The following is a 25,339-nucleotide window of genomic DNA, read 5'->3' on the forward strand; positions in this document are numbered from 1 at the left end:
ACATCACACTAGGGACATGTCAAGTTTAAGCAGAATTTACACAACTTTGACTTGAAACATTAATTCAAAATAAATATTTTCATTTGTCAAATAAAAATAAATTGGGAGTAGTTTGTCCAGTATTCTCTGGGTCATTTCCTCATGAGATGTCAATTTTTATTTATTTATAGATCTTCTACTGAAAGTGTTTTTCCTATAAGTGATCTGTTCTTCTGTATCTACCTGCGTTGCACCAATGAAATTTCCCCATGTGGGACAATAAAGGAATATCTTTTCTTAATATCTTACAAACAGGAAGTGACATTTATAAAGCTAAAAAAATTGCTGTTGTGGGACTTTATTTCAGAGTGGTCTGACCTACAGGGGGCACTTTAAAGCGTAAAAAGGTTTAAAAATAAAACGTTACTATGGGAGTATTCAGTGAAAACAAAAGCCTTTAAACAAGTCAGAACAAACCTCAAAGTTCATATTAAACACATTTCTCCACATTTTGCTCTCACTTCAGAACTTGACTTTGTCCCAATTAAACCACAAAAATCCAAATAAATTCCCGGCACACGTTTGGTTGAAATGGACTCGTTAATAACTAAACGTGGAGTAAACATCGGAGCAGAAACAGCCAAAAAGGACCAGAGGCGGTGTTTTTCTCCCCGTGTTTATTACCCGCAGAAACTAGAGCTACAAAAACAAAGTAGATAAAACAGAATGAAAAGAGGGGAAGGTGAAGAGCAGCAGTCGTGTTTTTAAAGGATTTTATTAAGAAGGGCGCGTGTTAGACTCCTCGCGGCTGTTTGAAGTTCATCCCGACGGTCGGCTGCGTCACCTGCAGGTTCGACAGGCTCCCGAAGTCCTGACCACAAAACACAACGGTTAATATTTACACTTCTTTAAAGACATTTACAGGACTGAGAGACAACGTGAGGCCTTAAACCGCCTCCTCGACAGGTTCTGAGGTCAAGAAACTACATATATTTGGTGTATTTATTATAGCTGTTGTACATATATGATGTTTTACACAGACAAAAGCAGGTATTTGTGGAGGAAAGGTTGGCAAATGTGTAGAAAATGACAGGAAGTGACATCACACTAGGGCGTTCTGGTCAAAGTTTATGCAGAATTGACACAACTTTATTGACATTCTAAACAAAAATGTAACAAATTGCCCTCTTTTTTTGCCCAGTGTTTGCTGGTTAAATTCCTAGTGTGATGTCAAATACAAACAGGAAGTGAAACTACAAACCTAAAGAATTTGCAAATCTGTGCTTTTTTTTTTTTTAAAGCGAAATTCTAAATATATTTTTATCAACTGCCTTTTAGTAACGAGTCAGACCTGTAGGGGGCGCTTTAACCGTGTTACTTCTTACACAGTGAATTGTAACAAAATACTTAATTTCCAGCTGTTCAGTCAGTAGATTTAGTACAGAGTGTGGAGTGTGGGAGGGCACCAGGGTTTGTCAGGCACTGATTGTCCCACAAACACAGGGAAAGGCTCTCCGTTTGCTCTGCCTGCATTATCAATGACCTGGCCACAACGATCCACGGCCACTTTCGATACAGGCGCAAAAACAACTAAACGCCGCCACAAAACCAGGACATTAAGCAAAATTCAAAATATTATCGCAACTGCATTTTAGTTCAACGAGTCGTCCGACCGATTTAACGTTCCAGGTCCACACGCCACAGACGCGGTTCGTGCACGTTCCATAGCTTTAGCTGCTCTTACACCAAAATATACTTTAATTTCACGGTGATGTCTTTTTAAATCTTCTGCCCTCTGCTGGTGGCCACTTGAACTGTTCGAACGTCTGCTGTAAATGCTGTCGTAAAAATCAGACAAAGCGGCGTGAACTTTCGTCTTTACGTGGAAAAAACAACCACTCGTTAATTTTAAACGGTGTAATTAGTCGTTGGCCGTGTTGAGTTTAAGCACTTTTGAGCGCGTTTAGAGGCCAGAGCGGTGTTTGCGGCGCCAACTTCCCAGTTTGTGAACGATCAAGAGTGCGTGTGCCGCCTGCGTCTGATTATAACGGTTTTATCGTCCGCACACCGGGAACTGTCACACTCTGATCGCTGAAAGTGACACAGCGGTCTCATTTTGACCCCAGCAGCCGCTTCGATTTAAGACAGTTTTAACTTTAGTAAATCGGTCACAGCTCGTTTGCTACAGATCGATGCCAAAGAAGCGACAGATACGGATCTAAAAGACGACAATCTCTGCGTTAGCGGCGTTTAGCGGTCGCGGCGTCACTCACCAGCAGCTTCAGCATTTCCTTGGTGTCGGGGTCAACTTCAATCAGCTCCTGGTCCAGAGCGGAAACCTGGAGACGCAATAAGAAACGTGGCAATTAGTAAGAGAATAAAATGCTCTCGATAAAGTCCAGTCTGTGGTTTTAGTGCCGTCTGCAAACAAGTCAACGCATAAACTTGTATTTTAGCAGTTCATATTTACAATAGTCATGTTTGTCAATGCATTTGAAGCAGCTAAAGCTACAGCTCTACTACTACTTTTGATGTTTCCAAGGTTTCAGCGCGACTGAGCAGTTCTAGAACAAGGAAACTAGCTTAATGACGGCTCGACAGTTTTGAGTGTTATTTTTATTGGTCAAAACTCTGGACAAACGTTGAGCTGATTGACAGAACACGTCAGAACTGTCAGCGCTTCAAACGAGGAGAAACAAGAAGAAAGAATTCATTCAAGTTAAACCTGGTAACAGGCTGAGAAATAGATTTTCAAAGTTAGGGGCCCCCAAGCAATGTCAGGGGCCCACAAGAGCGCGCAGCGTCATAACAAGATAAATGTGTTGTTTTAAACCTGGTTATTAGCATGTAAAACAATTTAAAGTGTTTGTGTTATTTGATATGAAGAGCACAAATAGTGAATCATATAAACCAGAGATCATGATCTTTAAAACTGTTTAATTCAATATAATGTTTCTTATATATAAAATAAATACTGTTTACAGCATTTGACACGAGATCTTGTGGAATATATAAAATCACAGCCTACAAAATAAACTACTAACATATATACATTGCCCCGAAAATTAGACAGAGCATTTCCGAGGACACGTGAACGCAACACGAACGCAGCGGCCAATCAGATGCCTGCTTTCATCAATATTACATCACGGAGACCGCTCGGCCAATGAGAAGCGAGAAGACGTCCGAAGTGGGCATGTCTGTCAAAACGAAACTTAAGCGATGAAAATTCCCCGAATATGGACAAATGACTCGTTAAATCTTGAATTTTCGAGGAGCACGGCGGGTCCCCTCCCATTTCAAACCGCGGGCCCCCCGGAGATTCAACTGCTTGCGGGCCCCTGTCTATTTCGCAGCCTGGGTAAAGACGGCAATTTTTACAACCAAATTTACTTTAGATTTGTCAAAATGAAAACGTTTCAGGCTAACCCAGGACCAAAAACGGCAAATCACACGTGAAAGATGTGGAAAGCCTAAGACTGAAGTTTCGGTGGATTCTAAAACGTGTCCCTCGTCTCATTACAAAAACATTGATAGATTTGTTCTATATTTGACCATTAACACGACTTAACATTTGAGACTGATTTTTAAGTTTCTGTGAAAAAGGCAAATGGTTTTAGCGTCTGCATAAAAACATTTATGTTGATGAAATGTGTGAGCGCCACAGGGTGAAAGGGCAACGATCCGCCTCACGCGCGCTCTAGATACCGGGCCTCGCGCGCGCTCTAGATACCGGGCCGCGCGCGCTCTAGATACCGGGCCGCGCGCGCTCTAGATACCGGGCCGCGCGCGCTCTAGATACCGGGCCGCGCGCGCTCTAGATACCGGGCCCCCCGCGCGCGCGCGCTCTAGATACCGGGCCCCGCGCGCGCGCGCTCTAGATACCGGGCCCCGCGCGCGCGCGCTCTAGATACCGGGCCCCGCGCGCTCTAGATACCGGGCCCCGCGCGCGCTCTCTAGATACCGCCCCCCGCGCGCGCGCTCTAGATACCGGCCCCCGCGCGCGCGCTCTCTAGATACCGGGCCCCGCGCGCTCTAGATACCGGGCCCCGCGCGCGCGCGCTCTAGATACCGGGCCGAGCGCGCGCGCTCTAGATACTGGGCCGGGCCCGCGCGCTCTAGATACTGGGCCGGGCCCGCGCGCTCTAGATACTGGGCCGGGCCCGCGCGCTCTAGATACTGGGCCGGGCCCGCGCGCTCTAGATACTGGGCCGGGCCCGCGCGCTCTAGATACTGGGCCGGGCCCGCGCGCTCTAGATACTGGGCCGGGCCCGCGCGCTCTAGATACTGGGCCACATGCGCTCTAGATACTAGGTCAGCTTTAGAGACGGGGCCAAACTTTACACTTTTTTTCCTTTTAAAAAGGCAGATTTTCTCCAGAATCATTTATTAAGTGTGGGTCGGGTGATTTTATTTTAAGAAACATTAGCACTAACAATTGTTTTACAAGCCAACGAGTTATATTCTGCTTCCAGTGGGTTTGGTCACTGGCACTAGCCGCCATCGCCGGGCGTGGCTGTTAAAACCGGGCGTGGCTGTAAGGAGCAGCACTGACCTCTGGGACGTAGTTGTCCCTCCTCTCACGCTCCTCCTCCTGCAGTTTGATGGAGATGCCTCTGACTGGACCTCTCTGGATCCGCTTCATCAGATGTGTCACATACCTGAGGAAAGCACCGCCACTCAATCCATGTTCAGCAAAACAATCCTTTTTATTGGCCCCAAAATATATTTGACATTAGTTATTTAGTTTTAATTTCCAACCGGTCCGTCAGTAGATTTAGTACAGAGTGTGGGAGGGCACCAGGGTTTGTCAGGCACTGATTGTCCCACAAACACAGGGAAAGGCTCTCCGTTTGCTCTGCCTGCATTATCAATGACCTGGCCACAACGATCCACGGCCACTTTCGATACAGGCGCAAAAACAACTCAAGATACGTACACACCAGAAGTTAAGACGCCTGTACATTAGAAAGACAAACGCCCCGGACTCATGACGTGCGTCCGAGTCGTCCTGCACATGCTCAGTGGAGGAGTTGTGCCGTGTTGCTTTTCTCGTGGTGTAAATGGAGTTTACAAAGTCCAAAAGCGGAGGCGATGGGCCCCGGGGCCCGTCTGGGACCCGCATATACTTCAGAGTCGATCATTATTTGCTCCAAGAGCTGCGTCTTAAAGATTTTATTTATCTGGTGGGTTTATTTTGGGTCTTTTTCCGGGTTGTGCGTAGGATGTCACCTCTGATTGGCTGCTGCGGCACATCTGCCGCAGAAAGCTAAACAAAGCTGAACATGTCGCGCCGGCTGCTTTGGGCGCCTCGTACGTGCGCTCAAAGCGCCGAGAGCGAACGAAAACGCAGGAATCGCCCCGCAAAAACGTAGAAATTGCGCCACGGAAAACGCAGGACGCGTTCGGCGCGCGTTTACATAGACTTTGAATGTAAACTGGACGCGTCGGTGTGAAGCCCCCCTTTACCAAAACAAACGCAGCCACAAAACCAGGATTTTAACGGTTCATATCAGTCTGTAAAAACCTGCCATTTAAGTCTTCTCTCAAACGTTTATGGACCGACACATTTAAAATTCTGCGATGAGATGTTATAATTCATAAATAAATTATACTTCAAGAAAACTACAAATACTGATTTCATGAAGCGGCGTCATCATTTACAGAGAAAAAGGGTAGAACTACTTTTAACTTTTATTACCCGTTAGCGCCCAGAGAACAACCAAACGATTCTTCTAGCTCTTACAATTAAAGACTGTTGACATTTCCGTTGAAAAGGTGCGAAATGTTTTGAGTAACTTTTATATAAGTAAAGCAGAGTTGTGATATTAGAGTTATGTTGTGAGCACAAGTTTGTAATAAAACTAAAACTACTGTCTTTCCCTCATGAACATTTCTTAACACTGTCACTTAATGTCAAAAAATTGTCCATTTGCATTGCTAAACGGAGTATAAAAGTATACCTTTATTTCCATCCTAAGTAGTTAACCCATACCAATTTTTATATATTGCTCCATTGTTTGTTTTTTCATGTTGCACCTCATGACCGAAGAAAGTTCCTAGTTTATGAATAGCTTTTATTTCACTGACAATAAACCATTTCCTGATTCTCTGACCGTCATTCTGATTAAAATAGGACTTTACGAGATTTAGCCGCATCATGTATATTTGAGAGTCGATTTCAGCCTTAAAATCGGTCGGCCCGGATCCCAAAGCGAACGTGTCGCCGTCACGCGTCCCCACAGCACACGGCGAAGTGCTGCACTTACCCGGCGATCTTGTTTCGGAGCTTCTTGCTGGGGATGATGGCGATCTCCTCGCACACGCGCTTGTTGGTGTGGAAGTCGTTCCCGAGCCGCGTGTAGTACTTTTCAATGATGACCCGTGCGGCCTTCTTCACCGTCTTGGTCCTGACTCGTCCCTGGGGAGAAAGAAGAAAACTCAAAGAAAATCCATTGTAGAACACATTATTGTACGTTAACTCAAAAGTATGTCTGAACAGATGAACAATAGGGGTCAGTTTTCAATCGTATGTCAACGTTTACGCTTTATTAGTCCACACCACGTTTAAAAACACCTACTTTTAATACAACTTAAGCTCTAGCTCCGGCCTTCTGCAGTGTTTCCCATTAACACACACCAACAATGGTCTTAAAACTCTCCACACTTTGTATTTGGAAAAGATACTTTATCAAAAATTACGTTTTAAGACTAAACAGGGCAGCAAGTGACATGTACATATCCTTATCAGAAGCCAGTGTTTCCCATTAACACATTAGTCTATAGTGGCCCTTTTCCAAATTTTAAGCCATTGATGGTGCATTTAAGTTAACTATTGCATTCAAATGGAGGTATAGAATGAGCATAAACTAATACGTTGACAACTTCATATTTTGTTCAAAAGACGTGAATTGCATCATACGCGCGATGATTTCTTGCTAGTCTTTTACCACAGCAGCATTTAGCCACCAATGCTAACAAGCGAAACGTCTAATGCAAAGGATGAAACGTTTTCACAACAGTATAACGAGTTCATTCGCAGATCTACGTAAATCTGCACATTATACTTTAGTTTAGCTGTAACGCGTAAAAGGAAGAAGTACAATCGTGAACCGAATCCGCAGCGACACTCGGGTCCCGTGGCTAGCGACGAGCTCCGACTACAATAACTAATAAAAGGCTTCATCAGGTAAAATTATAGCGCAATACCGGGTTTTATGAAGAGGTTAAAAGATCCGGTTTCGATACAAATACACGTAACGCGTAATAAATTTACTGTGTGAAAGGATTAACGCCGATTGTTGAGTTTGATTGTGAAATAGCACCCACCATGTTGGATCGGGCTGGTAGAAAAGGACGAAAGCTTTTCCGCTTCCGCTTTAGAGCAGACGTGAGCAGACAGCGCCCCCTGTCGACCGGCGAAGACAGTGATTACAAACTATTGCAAAGCCGAAGACAACCATGAATAAAACCTGTCAGCGTCTTGTTTTGTGCAATATTTGAGGGCTATTTACGAATTCAAATGATATAATGTTTTCTGTTTGAAATTGTTAATCGCTATGGTAACGGTCCCAAAGACAGAAGGATTAGAAGTGGCCAAAATGTAATTTATTAATTAAAGTCTTTGAGGAAAATACTCAATTTCCAACTATTTCACTTGATAAATCGTACATTAAAAGTAAGATTTATATAGAAAACATTATGATACAGGGATATACAGCCTTATATTTTATACAATGTATCTTATATAAGATAAGATATTCCTTTATTGTCCACACATAGGGAAATTTCATTGTTGCAACGCAGGTAGATACAGAGGAAAAGGAGAGATAACTTATAGGAAGTTTAAAAAACACTCTTAATAGAAGAACTCTTATAAACAAAACTCTTATAAACAAAAACTCCTATAGACAAAAGCTCTCATTTCTTAATAATGGCTTTCAGTATTTTAATATGTTTGAGACCACGCTGATAATTTAAAACGTTCTTTTTTGGGTGAATGTTTTTGACAAAAGACGGACATTTTCAACACAGAATAACTGCACTTTCTTTATATTTCAATGTGATAAGGCAACGTTTTGTCCTGTTTATGTCAGTTTTTAGTATCTATCTAGTTTCGATACTAGTTTTAGTATCAACACATTTCAGAAATTCGATCGAGTCTTTATTATTTAAGCGTCCTGGCTTGACCTGTGATTATTCATTGGCGCTTGTCCATACATTTATATAGTGCTATACTGTCATATTCATGTGCAATACTTTGATATGTCAATCATCCTGGTGCAATATTCTCTGTCCATATAACAGCTGTAAATAAGAGTGATATTATTATTAAGAGTATAAGAGGTTTTTCATTATTTACTTCTGTACCTACTTTGTGTTGCAACACTGGAATTTCCCCATTGTGGGACAAATAAAGGCTTATCTTATCTTATTTCTGTAAAGCGCTTTAATCCAAATATATCTTCATATTGTGATCAGAATTCACAGTTTTACAGCAACTCTTATAAAACACAACTCAAATAGTATTGTTTTGTTCACTATGTTTGTATTTTTTACGTTAAGATCCTGTATTACACTGTTGAATTCTACGTTTTTATGCATTTGACCTTTCATACATGTTATATATTTGTAGAGGATCAATACAGAGCACTTTAAAAATACTGCATTTCAGTCTTTTTAGGTGCATCATGTTGTCAAATGTGAATGGTACTTAATCAGAAAATCAACACAATCGGTAAAAAAAGCAGAATCACAGACACACTTTTGATTCTCGAGACATTTATTGCTTATGGAGTTCTTTAGACACAAAACGCTTGGATTTCGTGGTACAATCATTTCCCAAACACATAAAAAGGAAGTGGTAGAAAACAAAAAAAACAACAAAAATACTATACACAAACTATAAAAGTCATAATAATCTAGACTGTTACGTTTCGCCTCAAAGTAGAATTACCTACAAAAGATGATTAATAAAAAACACATGTTAGAATAAGTTTGAATTGACAGCGTGAATACAAGAGGTAAGACTCTCCAGTGCTTTATACGTCATAGGTCCAGTGAGCACATAAATAAAGACATATTCACGCTACAAAACAAAATAAAAAACATTTCAAACGATGTCACAGTCGTGTACATTGAGTTCTGTAAAAAAGGAAAGTCAAACGGTTACATTACATTCTGATTATTCTACAAAACAATTCTCCCAAAATGTCCACAGAGATTATACTTGGTCACGACAGCGTTTGGACAGTTCTAGAGTTAGTCAGTCCCATTACTCACCACTAGATGTCGCCAAACAATTCATCTTTTCTCCCCTTCATTTGCAGCGATATTATGTGAGTTTTAGGTCCCGTAAACGCAGAAAAGAAAAAGAAAATAATAATAATAGAGTACAGAAAAACATTGATCGACGCCAAGTTGTAAAATAAAAACAAGGCATTGGTTCATTGTGACTTAAAGCGACACATTCAGAGGAACGTTTAGGTTCTATTTACAATACAGCAGCTCTCAAACTGTGGAACGCAATATAAACATCGGACGGTACGCTATAATTACGGTGTTAGATAGTATTATATTTATCTGAACATAGTGGTCGGCAGCGGTTGAATGAACGTGGTTTAGTGAACGCTTTGGTGAAAGTGGCTCAGTCCAGTTTATAAGACCAATACTGGATTTTATATGTTCACATTTGCACATTAACCACGACAAAATTGGGACTAAACCCAGATCACAACCTGGACTTGACAAGGACTGAAGCAGGAGTGAAAGGTAAAGGGTGCGTTCACGTTTGCACATGAATCGTATTAGAGTTGGGACTAAACTTGACTTAAACATTTCTAAAATGGGACCAAACCAGACCTAAATCAGGACTAAACTAGGACCAAATTTTAACTTTACTTATTCTTATCTGGTAGTTATTCATTGTCCATTTTTGGGTATTCATTGTTCAATGTTTTGTTGTTTGTGTTGCATCGAATCACCAGGACAAGTTCCTATGTTTGTAAATTTTGTTCATTGATAAATGCCAATAAACTTTATTCTGATTCTGAAACCAGCTGCTTTAGTCCTGGGTTTAGTCCTGCTCGGAGTCTGACGTAGTCCTGGTTTAGTCCTGGTGTAGTCCTGGTGTAGTCCTGGTTTAGTCCTGGTTTAGTCCTGTTGTAGTCCTGTTGTAGTCCTGTTGTAGTCCTGTTGTAGTCCTGTTGTAGTCCTGTTGTAGTCCTGGTTTAGTCCTGGTTTAGTCCTGGTTTAGTCCTGGTGTAGTCCTGGTGTAGTCCTGGTGTAGTCCTGGTGTAGTCCTGGTTTAGTCCTGGTTTAGTCCTGGTTTAGTCCTGGTTTAGTCCTGGTTTAGTCCTGGTGTAGTCCTGGTTTAGTCCTGGTGTAGTCCTGGTTTAGTCCTGGTGTAGTCCTGGTGTAGTCCTGGTGTAGTCCTGGTTTAGTCCTGGTTTAGTCCTGGTTTAGTCCTGGTTTAGTCTTGGTTTAGTCTTGGTGTAGTCCTGGTTTAGTCCTGGTGTAGTCCTGGTGTAGTCCTGGTGTAGTCCTGGTTTAGTCCTGGTTTAGTCCTGGTGTAGTCCTGGTTTAGTCCTGGTGTAGTCCTGGTGTAGTCCTGGTTTAGTCCTGGTTTAGTCCTGGTTTAGTCCTGGTTTAGTCTTGGTTTAGTCTTGGTTTAGTCTTGGTTTAGTCTTGGTTTAGTCTTGGCTTAGTCTTGGCTTAGTCCTGGCTTAGTCCTGGCTTAGTCTTGGCTTAGTCCTGGCTTAGTCCTGGCTTAGTCCTGGCTTAGTCCTGGCTTAGTCCTGGCTTAGTCTCGTGTTGCCTGAAATCATTGGATTGGATTGAGACTTGAATTCAGTTCCGTTTGTCATTTAGTCCAAGTAAAGTCTCGGTCTCGAGCTGGTCTTGGTTTCTTCCCATATTTAGTCCAGGTCAAAGCCAGAGCTTGTTCAGGGCTCGGCTTTGATCAAGTCCTGGTTTAGTCCTGGTTTAGTCCTGGTTTAGTTCCTTTGAAATAAGGAGGGAGATGTGGGTCTGTGTGAAAGCGTTGGCCCGTTACAGCTTTTATAAATGGAACTTCACATTGGGCGAGTGGCGTGCAGCTCGGAGAATACAATCACAATGTTGTTCTAACCTGAGTCTCTAAAGCGTCTGTGCCTAAAATACTCCTGAACATGCACTTATTCAGTACAGCTGTGCGTCCATTTCATATTCATACTGTACAAATGAGTACTAAGTATACAACCACAATCTGAAACACTTAATGACATCATCGAGTTCATTTGTGCAGAAAGGCAAACAACTTCCCTCGTTAAAAGATTTTTGCGACATTCTCGGCATTGTGCTTTTGCCATGTTACTTTTAACTTGATTTACATTGATTTATGTTGATTTTGTGGACAGATATTATGCATTATTTGTAGTGATATTCATTTAATTGGGACATATTAATGAACAGACACGAATGACGATTAACACGCCAAAAAGTGTCATTTTTCCATCCGTCGTCCCGAAGGTCAAGATGCTTTGGAGTGCTTTTGCTTTGGCGTTTTATGGTTTAGAAATTTAAATTATGTGTTTAAAAAAAACTGACTTGGTTTGGTGTTGGAATCTACTGGCAGCAGTGGCAATGAAACATAAAAAATAAAAATAAAACAGTATTTAAGCACCGAAATGCTGATATAAACACGCCGCGCTGATGATTTACGAACTTAAAAAAATGGCACACAATTTCTTCCTGTGACTTAAAGAAGAACTAAGTAACATTTTTACCTTTTGAAAACGCCTTTGCGATGATTCAATAGGTCTTTTCAGTTATTTCTGTCGCTTAAAGTGTCAGTTTTTGCCCCCTGCTGCCGTCTCTGCGCTTTGCAACATCATCGACCCGAAGACAACTCTCCTGAGAAACCCTCGCCCTTTACAAAACAATATATATTTGGCAACGTTAAATGTTTTTGTATGAGATTATATCGCCTTACTTTAATAAAAAAAAGAAAAACTGAGTAAAATAAACGCTTTTGGGTCCGTTCTCTGACAGTGTATTTCACAAAGGGAGCAGCAGGGGGAGCTCTACCGCTTAAGTTACTTAGTTCTGCTTCAAAAACACGGGTGTTTTGTGAGTATTAAACGGGATTAATTAAACGAGAATGAATGAAGATCGACACAACTCCAGCTGTGTTTTAACGAGCTTCGGACTAATATAGGTCCAAACGAGGCACATTATTGGATGACAATCGCGAGGAAATAACCGACTTTTCCCGTCGTGGTGCAACATGAGAGTGAGAGAAGTGCAAACTGGACCTTTAACGCCAACGTAATGTGCAGAATACAAACGTCTAACTCGTCCAAGAATGTGTACGTGTTTGTTTTATTTATGACATATCGGTAATAGTTTGAAGACTTCCGTAATATCTTTTGTCGTGCCGCTTTTAACACCGGCTTCAGCGATTATGTACAGAACAGAGCTATAAAAACTAATCAAACGTTTTCAGCACTACGTTAATCGCGGTTTTGACTATACCTTTCTGGAAATCTATCGCTAATTTAAATGTAAAGACGTGGCCTTCAGCCACATTCTTGTAACTTTGCCAGATCGTACAGATACGGAGACGTTTTGAAAGCTTTTCTAATCAAATATCACGTGTTGTTGCGCTAATAATACGTTTGCCTTGTATGAAAACCGTCTCCCGAATGAATCGAAACAAATATTTACACGACTCCCGCTTCGTCCGGCGACTAAAGTGCTCTAAAGTTACTCGCGCTATGGCCTTTTCTCCCCGTTTACTGTGGATTATTGTGTGAAAAAGTGCGACCGAGGTGCTAAAACCTTTGCATATCCAGTGTGTACGAAGTCGCCGCCGCCGCGTTTCGTCGCCGGGGCGTTTTTTCACGGCAGCGGCACCAGGACGTCCACGTAGTTGGCGGGGAACAGTCCCGAGCGCGTCCCGATGGACCCTTCCAGCCAGTTCTCGTCGGCGCGGCTGGTGAGGACGATGACGTCGCCGGAGTCGAAGTTCAGCTCCTCGTCGCGCTCGGACTTGAAGGAGTAGAGCGCCCGGCAACAGGGCTGGTCCAGGGGCGCGGCGCCGTCGGCTGGAGAGAGAGAAGAAGCCCAGTTCAATCTACCGTATTTTCCGGTCTGTAAGTCGCACCTTTTTTCCTGGTTTTGGCCTTGGTGCGACTTAAACATGATATTATTTGTTATTTTCACACTGGCAACCACAAGAGGGCGTTCTAGGCTCTAAGCGATGCAGAAGAAGAATCTGCACTTCCTCTACCTCTGGAGTTTGTGGAGTTGTTTAGAAGTGACACAGAGGAAGAAGAATTCAGTGGATTTAGTGATTTGGGGTAAAACTGATGCTTTGGTAAACTTGTTAGCATGTTCTTTATGCTATAGTTATCTGAATAACTGTTCATATGTTACGTTAACATACCAGACACTTACCACAGTTCTGTCTGTGCCTCATGTAGCTGAAGGTGTTAGCGTTAGCATACGTCATGTAGCTGAAGGTGTTAGCGTTAGCATACGTCATGTAGCTGAAGGTGTTAGCGTTAGCATACGTCATGTAGCTGAAGGTGTTAGCGTTAGCATATGTCATGTAGCTGAAGGTGTTAGCGTTAGCATACGTCATGTAGCTGAAGGTGTTAGCGTTAGCATACGTACACCTATTCACCATGTTCTCTCATCTGTTATTATTTTAAACTGCATTTCCAGATGAAATGTCTGTTCTTGGTCTTGGATTTTATCAAATAAATTTCCCCCGAAAATGCTACTTATATGTATTTCTTTCTTCTCTATTATGCATTTTTTGGCTGGTGCGACTTATAGTACGGTACATTTACACGTAAAGGACAAGGCGCGAGGGGAAACCGTGTGGCGTCGAGAGCCCCAGTACACGTATTTGTCCAGCGAACGGCGCTGTTCTGCCTTCAGCCGCAGAAGACGCTTGAGGTCGTTTGTTTTGTGGACGGGAGTTCGTTTTGTGGACGGGAGTTCGTTTTGACCTCATAAATATGAGACAAAATGGAGATAAGAGATTAAACATTCCAGCTTCTTGCAGCGCTGCTTCAGATTTCATTCAGTTTTGTCTGTCCTTTGAAAATAACAGCTTTTAAGCATTTAACGGTTTGTCCTTCCAGTTAAATCAACTTCTTTTTCACTCTGACTTTGTACTTTTACTTGAGCGATATTAAAAACACATACCGTATTTTCCGGACTATAAGGCGCATTAAGCAAAAGAATGACACACAAAATCGCTTCGAGGTCAGTAAGCACAACCAGAATTAATACATATATAAGGCGCACTGGATTATAAAGTGCACTGTCATTTGTTGAGAAAATGAAAGGCTTTTGAGTGCGCCTTATAGTGCGGAAAATACGATACTAGAAGTTCTTAAAAGAGTACTGCACGTTTTCTTGTTAGTGTCAAACTACTGCAGGTTAAAGGTGATACAAATCTTTCCCCAACGCAGTGGATTTGTGTAACTTTATCTCCAGCAGAAACGGCGTAACCTTCTGTTCAAGGTCAGAGGAGTGTGTTTGGGTTTGGACTTAAGATTTTAACTCTCGAAAAACAATTAAAGTCCGTAATCGGTTTAGACTATTTAGTGATAACATTCTGACAAAAACGTCTTTTCGCTCACGGTTACGACGCGTTTCTTGGCGGCGCGGTGGTTTGACTCTTACCGTAGCACGTGATGGGGCTGCCGGGTCTGGACGGGATCCCGACCGCCTGATCTGCTCCAAACGGACACATTTAACGTCAGAAATGTGCAAGTTCAGACGGCTCGCTACCATCAAAGCGCCCCCTACAGGTCGGACGACTCGTTGAACTAAAATGCAGTTAAGTTTTATATATTTCAAATGTTGCTTTAAAAAATATATCTAAATGTATCACAGAACAGCTCATTTTTTAGTTTTATAATTTCACTTCCTGTTTGTAATTGATGACATCACACTAGGAAATTACCCAGTAAACACTGGGCCAAAACTCATCTAATGTCACAAAAAATATAGACAAGAGCAACTTTATTTTTTTGAATTCATGTTTAGAGTCAAAAAATTTGTTTCTTTGTGTAAATTCTGCATAAACTTTGACTGGAATGAGTGTCCCTGCTGTGATGTCACTTCCTGTCATTTTCTACACATTTTTAAACGTTTTCTCCACAAATACCTCCTTGATTGGTGTCAAACTATCATTTATATGTACAACAGGTATAAACACACCAATTAAAGTCAAAATTAGACAATGGTAAAACCTGTCATAGGCACTTTAAGGTAAGCGTATTTGGTGATTAACCTGAGGACGTGATGGACGGCTGCTGGTAGAACCTGAAGCTGTTCTCGGAGCGACTCCTGGACTTCTGGGGCCGGCGTCTCCGCTCGGTTTGGTTGCTCGCCGCGGTCAGTCTAGAACGCGGCGAATACGTGAAAAATAAACACAATAACAAACGTTGACTCTCGTATTCTTGAGACTCTGACAAACTTTACTGGTCCACAAGGAAATTTACTTGGACACAGGAACTCTCACGTCACAATTTATCAATCAAAGTGAGAAAAGAAGGCATTAAATGTTCTTTTTTCACGGGCAATTTTGAGTGTTCATAAACTTTCTTGTGTCAGTGGAATTGAAAAGTGGGTTTTAAGGCTGAAGGATTCTGGAAAAACAGCCCCGGTTGTTAATATTTAAAAACATTTTTACACTAACACTTTGAATGGTAAGAGAGCTACTATAAGCCCGCTTTTAACATTGAATATTGTGTTTTTCTATTTATTCATTCATTAATTTGCCCATTATTACTCCATTCATTACTCTTTTGGAAAAGCGTTTACTTAGATTTTTATGTATTTTCTATGTGCAGGGTTAAAAAATCATTATAATAAAAGTAGTACTCTTCAACATTATCACATTTAAAGAACAGTGATGGGAAGAATACGGTGTAAATGCATTTAGTTACCGAATACCTGCATTAAAATGTATATTGTAATGGTCCAATCAGAGAACTGTATTCTGAACACTTAAGTTTTTGTTTTGTTTTTTTGCATTAAATTATAGTGTTTTTGTTTCAATGTTTGTTCTGCATTTATTCATAAGATCAGAGAACCTTTATCCCAAATTAAAGAAGTTAAAATTGCACATATAGAATTCAGACTTAAATCATGTGCTCAAAAACCACAGAGTTTTCCTCTGGTTTTAGAAAAGTAACTGTATCCTGAAGAGTAACTGCACCAGAACACACTGCAGAGGACGGTTTAACTAAATACTGAAGACGCTGTAATCGCCATTTCAATTGTGATTCATCTTTTTAATTTAAAGCAAACTATCAAACAAAAGTTGTGTCTTCTCCGAGTTGTGCGCAGCGCCCTCACCTGGACTGGAGGTTGGCCTGCAGATCCTGAAGAGCGTGCTGCGAGTTTCTGTGGAAGTCCAACAGAGACGTGACCAGCGCTGCCAAGTTATTCAAGTGATGCACCTGCAGCAGGGAACGCACACACAGAGAAGGTTTAGTGTTCAAATGTCACAAATGTCACTACAAACAGGAAACACGCGCACAGAGAGAAGGTTTAGTGTTCAAATGTCACTACAAACAGGAAACACGCACACACAGAGAAGGTTTAGTGTTCAAATGTCACTACAAACAGGAAACACGCGCACAGAGAGAAGGTTTAGTGTTCAAATGTCACAAATGTCACTACAAACAGGAAACACGCGCACAGAGAGAAGGTTTAGTGTTCAAATGTCACTACAAACAGGAAACACACACACAGAGAAGGTTTAGTGTTCAAATGTCACTACAAACAGGAAACACGCACGCACAGAGAAGGTTTAGTGTTCAAATGTCACTACAAACAGGAAACACGCGCACAGAGAGAAGGTTTAGTGTTCAAATGTCACTACAAACAGGAAACACACACACAGAGAGGTTTAGTGTTCAAATGTCACTACAAACAGGAAACACACACACAGAGAGGTTTAGTGTTCAAATGTCACTACAAACAGGAAACACACGCACACAGAGAAGGTTTAGTGTTCAAATGTCACAAATGTCACTACAAACAGGAAACACGCGCACAGAGAGAAGGTTTAGTGTTCAAATGTCACTACAAACAGGAAACACACACACAGAGAAGGTTTAGTGTTCAAATGTCACTACAAACAGGAAACACGCACGCACAGAGAAGGTTTAGTGTTCAAATGTCACTACAAACAGGAAACACGCGCACAGAGAGAAGGTTTAGTGTTCAAATGTCACTACAAACAGGAAACACACACACAGAGAAGGTTTAGTGTTCAAATGTCACTACAAACAGGAAACACGCACACACAGAGAAGGTTTAGTGTTCAAATGTCACTACAAACAGGAAACACACACACAGAGAGGTTTAGTGTTCAAATGTCACTACAAACAGGAAACACACACACAGAGAGGTTTAGTGTTCAAATGTCACTACAAACAGGAAACACGCACACACAGAGAAGGTTTAGTGTTCAAATGTCACTACAAACAGGAAACACGCACACAGAGAGGTTTAGTGTTCAAATGTCACTACAAACAGGAAACACGCACACACAGAGAAGGTTTAGTGTTCAAATGTCACTACAAACAGGAAACACACACACAGAGAGGTTTAGTGTTCAAATGTCACTACAAACAGGAAACACACACACAGAGAGGTTTAGTGTTCAAATGTCACTACAAACAGGAAACACACACACAGAGAAGGTTTAGTGTTCAAATGTCACAAATGTCACTACAAACAGGAAACACGCGCACAGAGAGAAGGTTTAGTGTTCAAATGTCACTACAAACAGGAAACACACACACAGAGAAGGTTTAGTGTTCAAATGTCACTACAAACAGGAAACACGCACACACAGAGAAGGTTTAGTGTTCAAATGTCACTACAAACAGGAAACACACACACAGAGAAGGTTTAGTGTTCAAATGTCACTACAAACAGGAAACACACGCACACAGAGAAGGTTTAGTGTTCAAATGTCACTACAAACAGGAAACACACGCACACAGAGAAGGTTTAGTGTTCAAATGTCACTACAAACAGGAAACACACACACACAGAGAAGGTTTAGTGTTCAAATGTCACTACAAACAGGAAACACACACACAGAGAGAAGGTTTAGTGTTCAAATGTCACCATTAACAGGAAAAAGACAAATTAATGGCATTTTGGAACTTTGAACTTGGGCCTCAAAACTCCTGCCACGGCGACCAAGACCGGTCCCGCTGATACAGCCCAGGCAGTAATTTTCTCTCTTGTGTCCAAATCCGCTCTCTTGTCCCTAACCTTAGCCTCAACCCTAACCCAGTGTCTGATTTCGGTCCGACGACGTGTTGCGACGCGCGCTCGAGGTCGATCGATGCGTTTGCTTCACTCACGTCGTTCTGGAGCAGCAGGAACATGCTCCTCTCGGCGAGCTCTTTGGACGACTGGAACTTGTCCCACGCCGTCTGCAGTTTCTCGGACGAGCACTTCCCTTTCCGTCTCCTCCTGTAGTCGAAGTCCAGCCGCCGACTGCTCACTTTCTTCAACTGGTACTGAGCAAACAAGAACAAGATGAAACCGGATTATACCGGGCTATAAGTCGCACCTTTTTTCATAGTTTTGGCCGGGGTGCGACTTATACTCAAGATCGACTTATATGTGATATAATTTGTCACTTTCACACTGGCAACCACAATAGGGCGCTCTAGGCTCTAAGCGACGCAGAAGAAGAATCTGCACTTCTTCTTCCTCTGGAGTTTGTGGAGTTGTTTAGAAGTGACACAGAGGAAGAAGAATTCAATGGATTTAGTGATTTGGGGTAAAACTGATGCTTTGCTAAACTTGTTAGCATGTTCTTTATGCTATAGTTATCTGAATAACTGTTCATATGTTACGTTAACATACCAGACACTTACCACAGTTCTGTCTGTGCCTCATGTAGCTGAAGGTGTTAGCGTTAGCATACGTCATGTAGCTGAAGGTGTTAGCGTTAGCATACGTCATGTAGCTGAAGGTGTTAGCGTTAGCATACGTCATGTAGCTGAAGGTGTTAGCGTTAGCATACGTCATGTAGCTGAAGGTGTTAGCGTTAGCATACGTCATGTAGCTGAAGGTGTTAGCGTTAGCATACGTCATGTAGCTGAAGGTGTTAGCGTTAGCATACGTCATGTAGCTGAAGGTGTTAGCATTAGCATACGTACACCTATTCACCATGTTCTCTCATCTGTTATTATTTTAAACTGCATTTCAAGAGGAAATGTCTGGTCTTGGTCTTGTATTTTATCAAATACATTTGCCCCCAAAAAATGCGACTTATATATGTTTTTTCTTCTCTATTATGCAGTTTTTGGATGGAGCGACTTAAACATAGCATATCTTCAGAAACAACATATTATCTAAATTTGGATATATTAATCAAATCTACTTCTAATACTTTTACTTGACAAATGGTAATACGTTTCAGGGCCAGACGCCAGTCAGCATCACACGACAAATTCCACAACACGGACAAACAAAAGAGGATGTAGTTACTAAAAAAGAACTTTGCACGCCAATGTTTGCATGTTTTGGTCCAACAACATTATGACATTTGTGGTAATGGAAATGGAAGACGTTTTATGTCCTTCAAAAACTGAAAACAATGTGACAGAGATTATAGCTGCACAAAGTTTGAAAACAGTGCTGTGATATCGACATTACTGCGTTATTCGAGTACTTATAATAGTTACAGTTGTATTAAACAATGCAAAATGCTTGTTTCTCCTTAATGTATTATTCAAACTCTGTCAAAATAAAAACTTAACAGAGACAAAACCAAGATTAATTTAAGGCCAATTCAGACTGAATGAGAAAATCATGAATAAAAAATATTTTATTTTCATTGTTGTTGCAATTATAAACGCAGTACATTTCTACACAATGCGATATATTTAGTTTGTTGTGCCGTTTTATTTCTTTAATAGTTAGTCATTACCGCAGCGCTAACTATTCTTCCAAATACGTGTAAAGTATGACATTGATACTTTTGACAGAATGGTGAAGACAAAACCACAAGAGGAAGTACTATGCTGATTTATGTGGTGTGTGGTTAGACCTTTACAGCAAGATAAGAGAGGCTCCGCCCACATCTGAGAGAGACACACACATTATGGATCACAACTCACTGTAGGAACCGTCTGAAGCCCTGTTATTCATTGACGTGTGGGATTCCCCAAGGGTCAGTCCTGGGACCACTTCTATTCAACTGATGCGTAGTGAAAATGTGTAATGTGTCCTATCACAATGATGCAGACGACATTCAAATCTATGTTTCACTGTCGGCAGGTGAATGTGGACCAGTGGATTCACTCTGTCACTGCATCCAACAGATCCAACTTTCTCCAGCTGAACTCAGACAAGACTGAAATCATCGTCTTTGGCCACAGAAACAAAGAGAAAGTGTTAGCGTCACCTCAAGAGTCCCGCTCTAAAACCTACAAATCAAGTCAGAAATCTGGGGGTAATAATGGACAAAAAAAGTCAATAACATCGGTTAAATTCCAGTGTGGGCTCGGTTCTAGTCCTAGTTGAGTCCTGGTAAACCCACCCTGACTATAAAGAACTTACCTATAGTGGTTTCTTCTGTCTCATTTGCTCAAGCCGGTGAAAAACGAAATAAAGCCGACCACACCAACTTTAAACAAGTCCCTCCCCAACCACATAAAACTCAAGCTAGCATCGGCTAACCCACTGAAGAAACTGCGCTCAGTGTTTGATACCTTGATGCCTTTGATCTCGGTGTTGTGGAGATGCAGCAGAGGGTCGACAAAGGTACACTTGACGCTCGTGTCCAGATCGTCTTTGGCTCTTCCGATCTGCTGCAGAGCTTCACCCACACCGGTCAGAGCTCCGCCTGGAAAAAGGAGACCATGTTTACTTAGTTTTTAAGCGTGTCGATTAGCACGAATCGGGCTTTAAAATGAGGCACGTTTATATTGTAACTGGATGTAATGTTTGTGTCCTCGTAGGGCGCTTTGGACTGCAGGCTTTTGCTTGCCAATCAAAAACAGATGTACGGATTGTCAAACAAACTCAGCAACTGGATTCAAGAGGTTCTGGCAGGCTTTTAGATGGAGACCCGTCTTCCTGTATTTTGGACGGGGTATTTTAAAATGTGGACGGACATTTTCGAGTGCAGGGACGGCCATTTTATTAATATATCTTAGGAAAAAAAGGGAATATTATCATTAAATTGGGCCGGTAAGCATTTGACAATAGTCCGCCATTACAGTTTACTGTTTACAAGTGAATATTTGCATGCTGCATGCTGATTGGTCGACGAAATCTGTGTGCTTGGCTCTGATTGGCTGCCGAGCCGTGGTCCGGAAAATGCCGAAGCTACTCGTTTTTTCGCCTAGTCGGCCCCCGTACAAAATAATTTGGACGGGGTGTTTTCAAATCCTATCTAAAAGCCTGGACTTTAAAACGAGGTGTGGTACGTCTACATTGACCCAGTCAAAGTTGGTGAAATTGGGCCGGTCACTTCCAATATAGCAAAACATCAGGGCAAATCTGTGACATTTTGGGCGATCGACGACCACATCGAGACCCCAAACCCGGACAAACCCCTCCGGTGACACGGTCCTCCACGGTAACGCTAACTCGTACTAGGGCCAGTGGATCTTTGCGGTATAAACAGGAGCTACGCCGGGCATTCGTTGGCCCCGTTTGTGCCGGAGATCCGCGTGCAGCCGCTCAATAGATTTCCTTCCTCCTGCTATTTTTACATCCCTCACTTTAAGGTCTTCCAGGAACACAACAATGGAGAAGTGATGCTCCAATCATTACAGCTGAACGTCGTGTTTAAAAGTTTAGCCTTTATATTTTCATGGTAACTATATAAAGCGCTATATTATGCTTCCCTGGCTCAGTAGGGATGAAATAAACATATTTACGTTCATAACTCTTGTCGTTTATGGCCTAGTTCCAGCTCCAGAGCGTAGATGGTGCTGACTTGCCAATTTTTTGACAGTTTAATTTAATAAAAGGTTATTTATTTTGACATAGGGTTTTAAACGTACTGTATACCGTATTTTCTGGACTATAAGTTGTACCTTTTTTCTTAGTTTTGGCCGGGGTGCGACTTATACTTATATTTATTACTTATAAACTTATACTCCGGAGCGACTTATATGTGATATTATTTGTTATTTTAATACTTGCAACCGCATTTCATACTCCAGTGCAACTTATATGTTTTTTTCTTCTCTATTATGCATTTTTTGGCTGGTGCGACTTATACTCCAGTGCGACTTATACTCCGGAGAATACGGTAGATGTAGATGGGTATTTTAGAGATTTTTTCAGTTCGCAATTTTAGTGTGAACAAAAAAAAAAATACATACCAAATTCCGATGCCGGTCCGAGCTCGTGGCCATGGCGCACCATGGAATCTCCCAGCATGCCCTCCGCCTGCGGGTACGACCCCTCCGACGACCCCTGACCCCGGAGCCTCGACACGGTCTTCAGGACGCTCAGCCTGGCTCTGTACGCTGGAAACACAGGGAGGTTCTGCGATAAAGAAAAACGGCTACAGAGCGTTTTTTGCGGATCGTTTTTAGACGGTTGGTCACCTGGGTTGGGTTGGAGGAAGTCGGTGGTTCTGGACAGCAGCTCGTGAAGCATGTGGTGAATGACGGCGACGTTCTGCGTGAGGGAAACGAGAGTGAGATGGTAAAAGTGGGAGTCCAAATGTCTGTGTAATCCCCTCCCCCCCCTCAAGACGTACCGGTGGGAAACAGAACAAAAAAAGTATAAATACATAAATAAAGTTTAAGATGAGACAAACTGCCCTGTTGACCTTTTGTTTCTCTATTATTTTTTTCTGTCATCCAAATATGTTCTTGAAATACAACAGTAAAAATATACCTTAGTTTTGTCATGTTACTAAATTTTGAACTTTTTGGGGGGAGAATACAATGTAATTATCTAACAATTACTTCCTTGCCTGACTAATTTTGATTTAAATTCAGTTCTAAGAGAGCCCACATCTGTGAGAGAGATACTGACATTTTGGTCTGAATTGTCTGTTATTCTTTGACGTGTGGGATTCCCCAAGGGTCAGTCCTGGGACCTCTTCTGTTCAACCTCTACATGCTGCCGTTAGGTAACTCTAAACGCAGCAAAAATGTGTCCTACCTAAAAAAAAAAAAAAATCTAGAAAATGACTTGGTGGTCCAACAATTTTGATTTAAAGTCAGTTCTAAAACTATTCAGAAAAGGTCAAATGTTGTCCTTTTAATGCATTTTCCCCCTGTATCGACGCCAGTTTCAACACTAGATTTAGTATTTGGATATCAATACTTCTGACAGCTCAGTACTAAAAAAAATACAAACTCAAATGTGATATAAAGGGAGGGGCTCAAAACCCAATTTTGACACCACAATGCTAATTAAAATACTTGTTTGCAGCATAGAATAACAGCACTTTCTTAACGTCACCATGTTGTCATATACTGGAGCTTATACTGCAACTCTTCTCGTTGGGCTTTCCCTGTATAAATATATAAAATGAATGAATACCTATCCGTATAACGCTCAATATTATTCAAAATCTGTTTAGGAAAGGTCAAATTTTGTCTCGTCGTTGTGATTTTTTGTGTATCTGATTCACGAACTTACCCAGACCTTTTTGCATATCGGTAAAATACAAAGCGTGGAATGATTTGCTCACCAGGCTGAGTTCAAAGGTCATGAATAAACCCGACAGGCTTTTACCAGACACTTGCACTCAGAAGGTTTCGACCGCTCGTGTTTACCGTTTTCATTTGCAGGAAGTCTTGGTCCAGCTTGGTTCCCTCGGCTCCCATCAAGCGCTCGTTCAGCATCTGCAAAGTTTACGACGAGTTCAGAGCGACTTTTGAGACCGGGAAAATGTTTAAATACATCGTAAAAAAACACACAAAAGAAATCAACATTCAGTTCACCCTCTGTTTAAGGTCTTTGCAGGTTTTATAAACAGTAAGAAGACGACGCACATTCGACTGGATTTTTTTGTTCTCCGCAAAAGGAGCCAGTTGGACAAGACGGATTACATGTATAAACGCAAAGCAAACACTGCATCTGTGTACTGTACGGCGACGCTTTAAGGTCAAATTCTTTAAGACGATCTCACCCAATATGGACAGGCAAGAACAGACGTCTGCGTCACTGTAAATTTAAACAAAACTATAGAAAAACGCCATACTTTCCATATTCACTCCACTTTATTGATGTCGTATTGCGGATTTTGCAAACAAAACACGACAGAGTGCTGCAAAATATTGTCTATTTCTGTGTTTTTACTGTCTTTCTTTGTAATTATAAATGTTTATTTGTATATTGCCAATTCTAACTTGTTATTTCTTCTTGTTTTATTTGCGCAAAATTATCCTACAGAAACATTTTTAAGGATGTATAATGCAGTAGAATGGTCCGCTAAGGTCTTATTTAATAGTAATTTGTGTATTGTGTTGTGTTCAATGGCAAAGATTAATGGTCTGTCGTGTTTATGTTCAGGAAATATACATACTTTCAATATTATCCAATCAAATCCACTATTTATGTTATTATATAGTACATTTTCTGAACAAATCATGCTGCAAAATTATGACTTACTACTGTGCTATTACTAAGAGCAAATACATATTATAGAATATTTCAATTTCCATCCATTTCTAAACAGCAAAATCATCACTGCATTGTCTTTTCAAGTAACTAAATATGTCCATTTCAGAATAGAAAGCAATTCCTTTCCCACAAATGTCAATTTTGGAGATATAGTTTCATTTTCAGTTCATTTCAACTTAATTTACTGACATTCTTTGGCAAATTACGTACAAATAAAAACACACACGAATGAAAACATGGCAAATCGATCGCGTTATTGATCTTTCGAGTTCTTTTTAATCGATATAATGGCACAAAAACACAAAACTAGGCCATGTGTCGCAGTCAAACCTCAGAGAAAGAGGAAACGAGCTGTAAAATATTGACAAAACGACACGAAACTCCAAAAAAAGAACCCGCATCTTTGCACCGACCTGGCTGGCTTTGTGGAACTGCTTCTTCATCCCGGACACGGACATGGTTTCTACCCGGAGAAGGTGCGCGGTCGGCCGGGGAGGAGCAGCAGGACGAGGGGGGAGGACCGGGACCGGGACCAGGAGCGCTTCCACCGGGGCCAAAGGCGAACGAGACGCCTCCGCTGGACTATGGACGCCACAAACACATCGTAAATCACTATTATCTCAGTATTATCTCAGTATGTCGGGATTATCCAAGCAACGCGAGAGGAGGGAAGTAAACAAGGGGGGAAACGGGAGCGACGAGACTGTCAAAATAA

At 41.6% G+C, this 25,339-nt stretch overlaps 2 protein-coding genes and 2 non-coding genes across 4 annotated transcripts; all 4 read right to left on the reverse strand.

Moving 5' to 3' along the window:
* Nucleotides 1-737: 737 nt before the first annotated feature.
* Nucleotides 738-7,393, reverse strand: LOC140348951 (small ribosomal subunit protein eS17). The gene is made up of 5 exons (XM_072435125.1): nt 7,309-7,393; nt 6,249-6,400; nt 4,535-4,640; nt 2,253-2,318; nt 738-850 (listed from the first exon to the last, which is right to left on the reverse strand). Exons 1-5 carry the CDS (start codon nt 7,309-7,311, stop codon nt 773-775), a joined length of 405 nt encoding a protein of 134 aa, XP_072291226.1. The 5' UTR covers nt 7,312-7,393; the 3' UTR covers nt 738-772.
* LOC140349851 (small nucleolar RNA SNORA71) lies at nt 1,433-1,559 on the reverse strand. Its single transcript, XR_011924762.1, has one exon. It is a non-coding gene; the product is annotated as a small nucleolar RNA SNORA71 (small nucleolar RNA).
* Nucleotides 4,768-4,894, reverse strand: LOC140349852 (small nucleolar RNA SNORA71). The gene has a single exon (XR_011924763.1). It is a non-coding gene; the product is annotated as a small nucleolar RNA SNORA71 (small nucleolar RNA).
* A 5,465-nt stretch (nt 7,394-12,858) lies between the features above and the next one.
* Nucleotides 12,859-25,134, reverse strand: sh3gl3b (SH3-domain GRB2-like 3b). The gene is made up of 10 exons (XM_072434834.1): nt 25,038-25,134; nt 23,775-23,843; nt 22,590-22,662; nt 22,362-22,508; nt 20,736-20,869; nt 18,372-18,530; nt 16,342-16,445; nt 15,272-15,381; nt 14,659-14,712; nt 12,859-13,064 (listed from the first exon to the last, which is right to left on the reverse strand). Exons 1-10 carry the CDS (start codon nt 25,080-25,082, stop codon nt 12,859-12,861), a joined length of 1,101 nt encoding a protein of 366 aa, XP_072290935.1. The 5' UTR covers nt 25,083-25,134.
* Between the last annotated feature and the right edge of the window lie 205 nt (nt 25,135-25,339).

This window comes from Eucyclogobius newberryi, unplaced genomic scaffold, assembly GCF_026437365.1.
Source record: "Eucyclogobius newberryi isolate DKJ021-1_F unplaced genomic scaffold, fEucNew1.0.hap1 SCAF_7, whole genome shotgun sequence".
In the NCBI taxonomy this organism is placed as follows: Eukaryota; Metazoa; Chordata; class Actinopteri; order Gobiiformes; family Gobiidae; genus Eucyclogobius; species Eucyclogobius newberryi.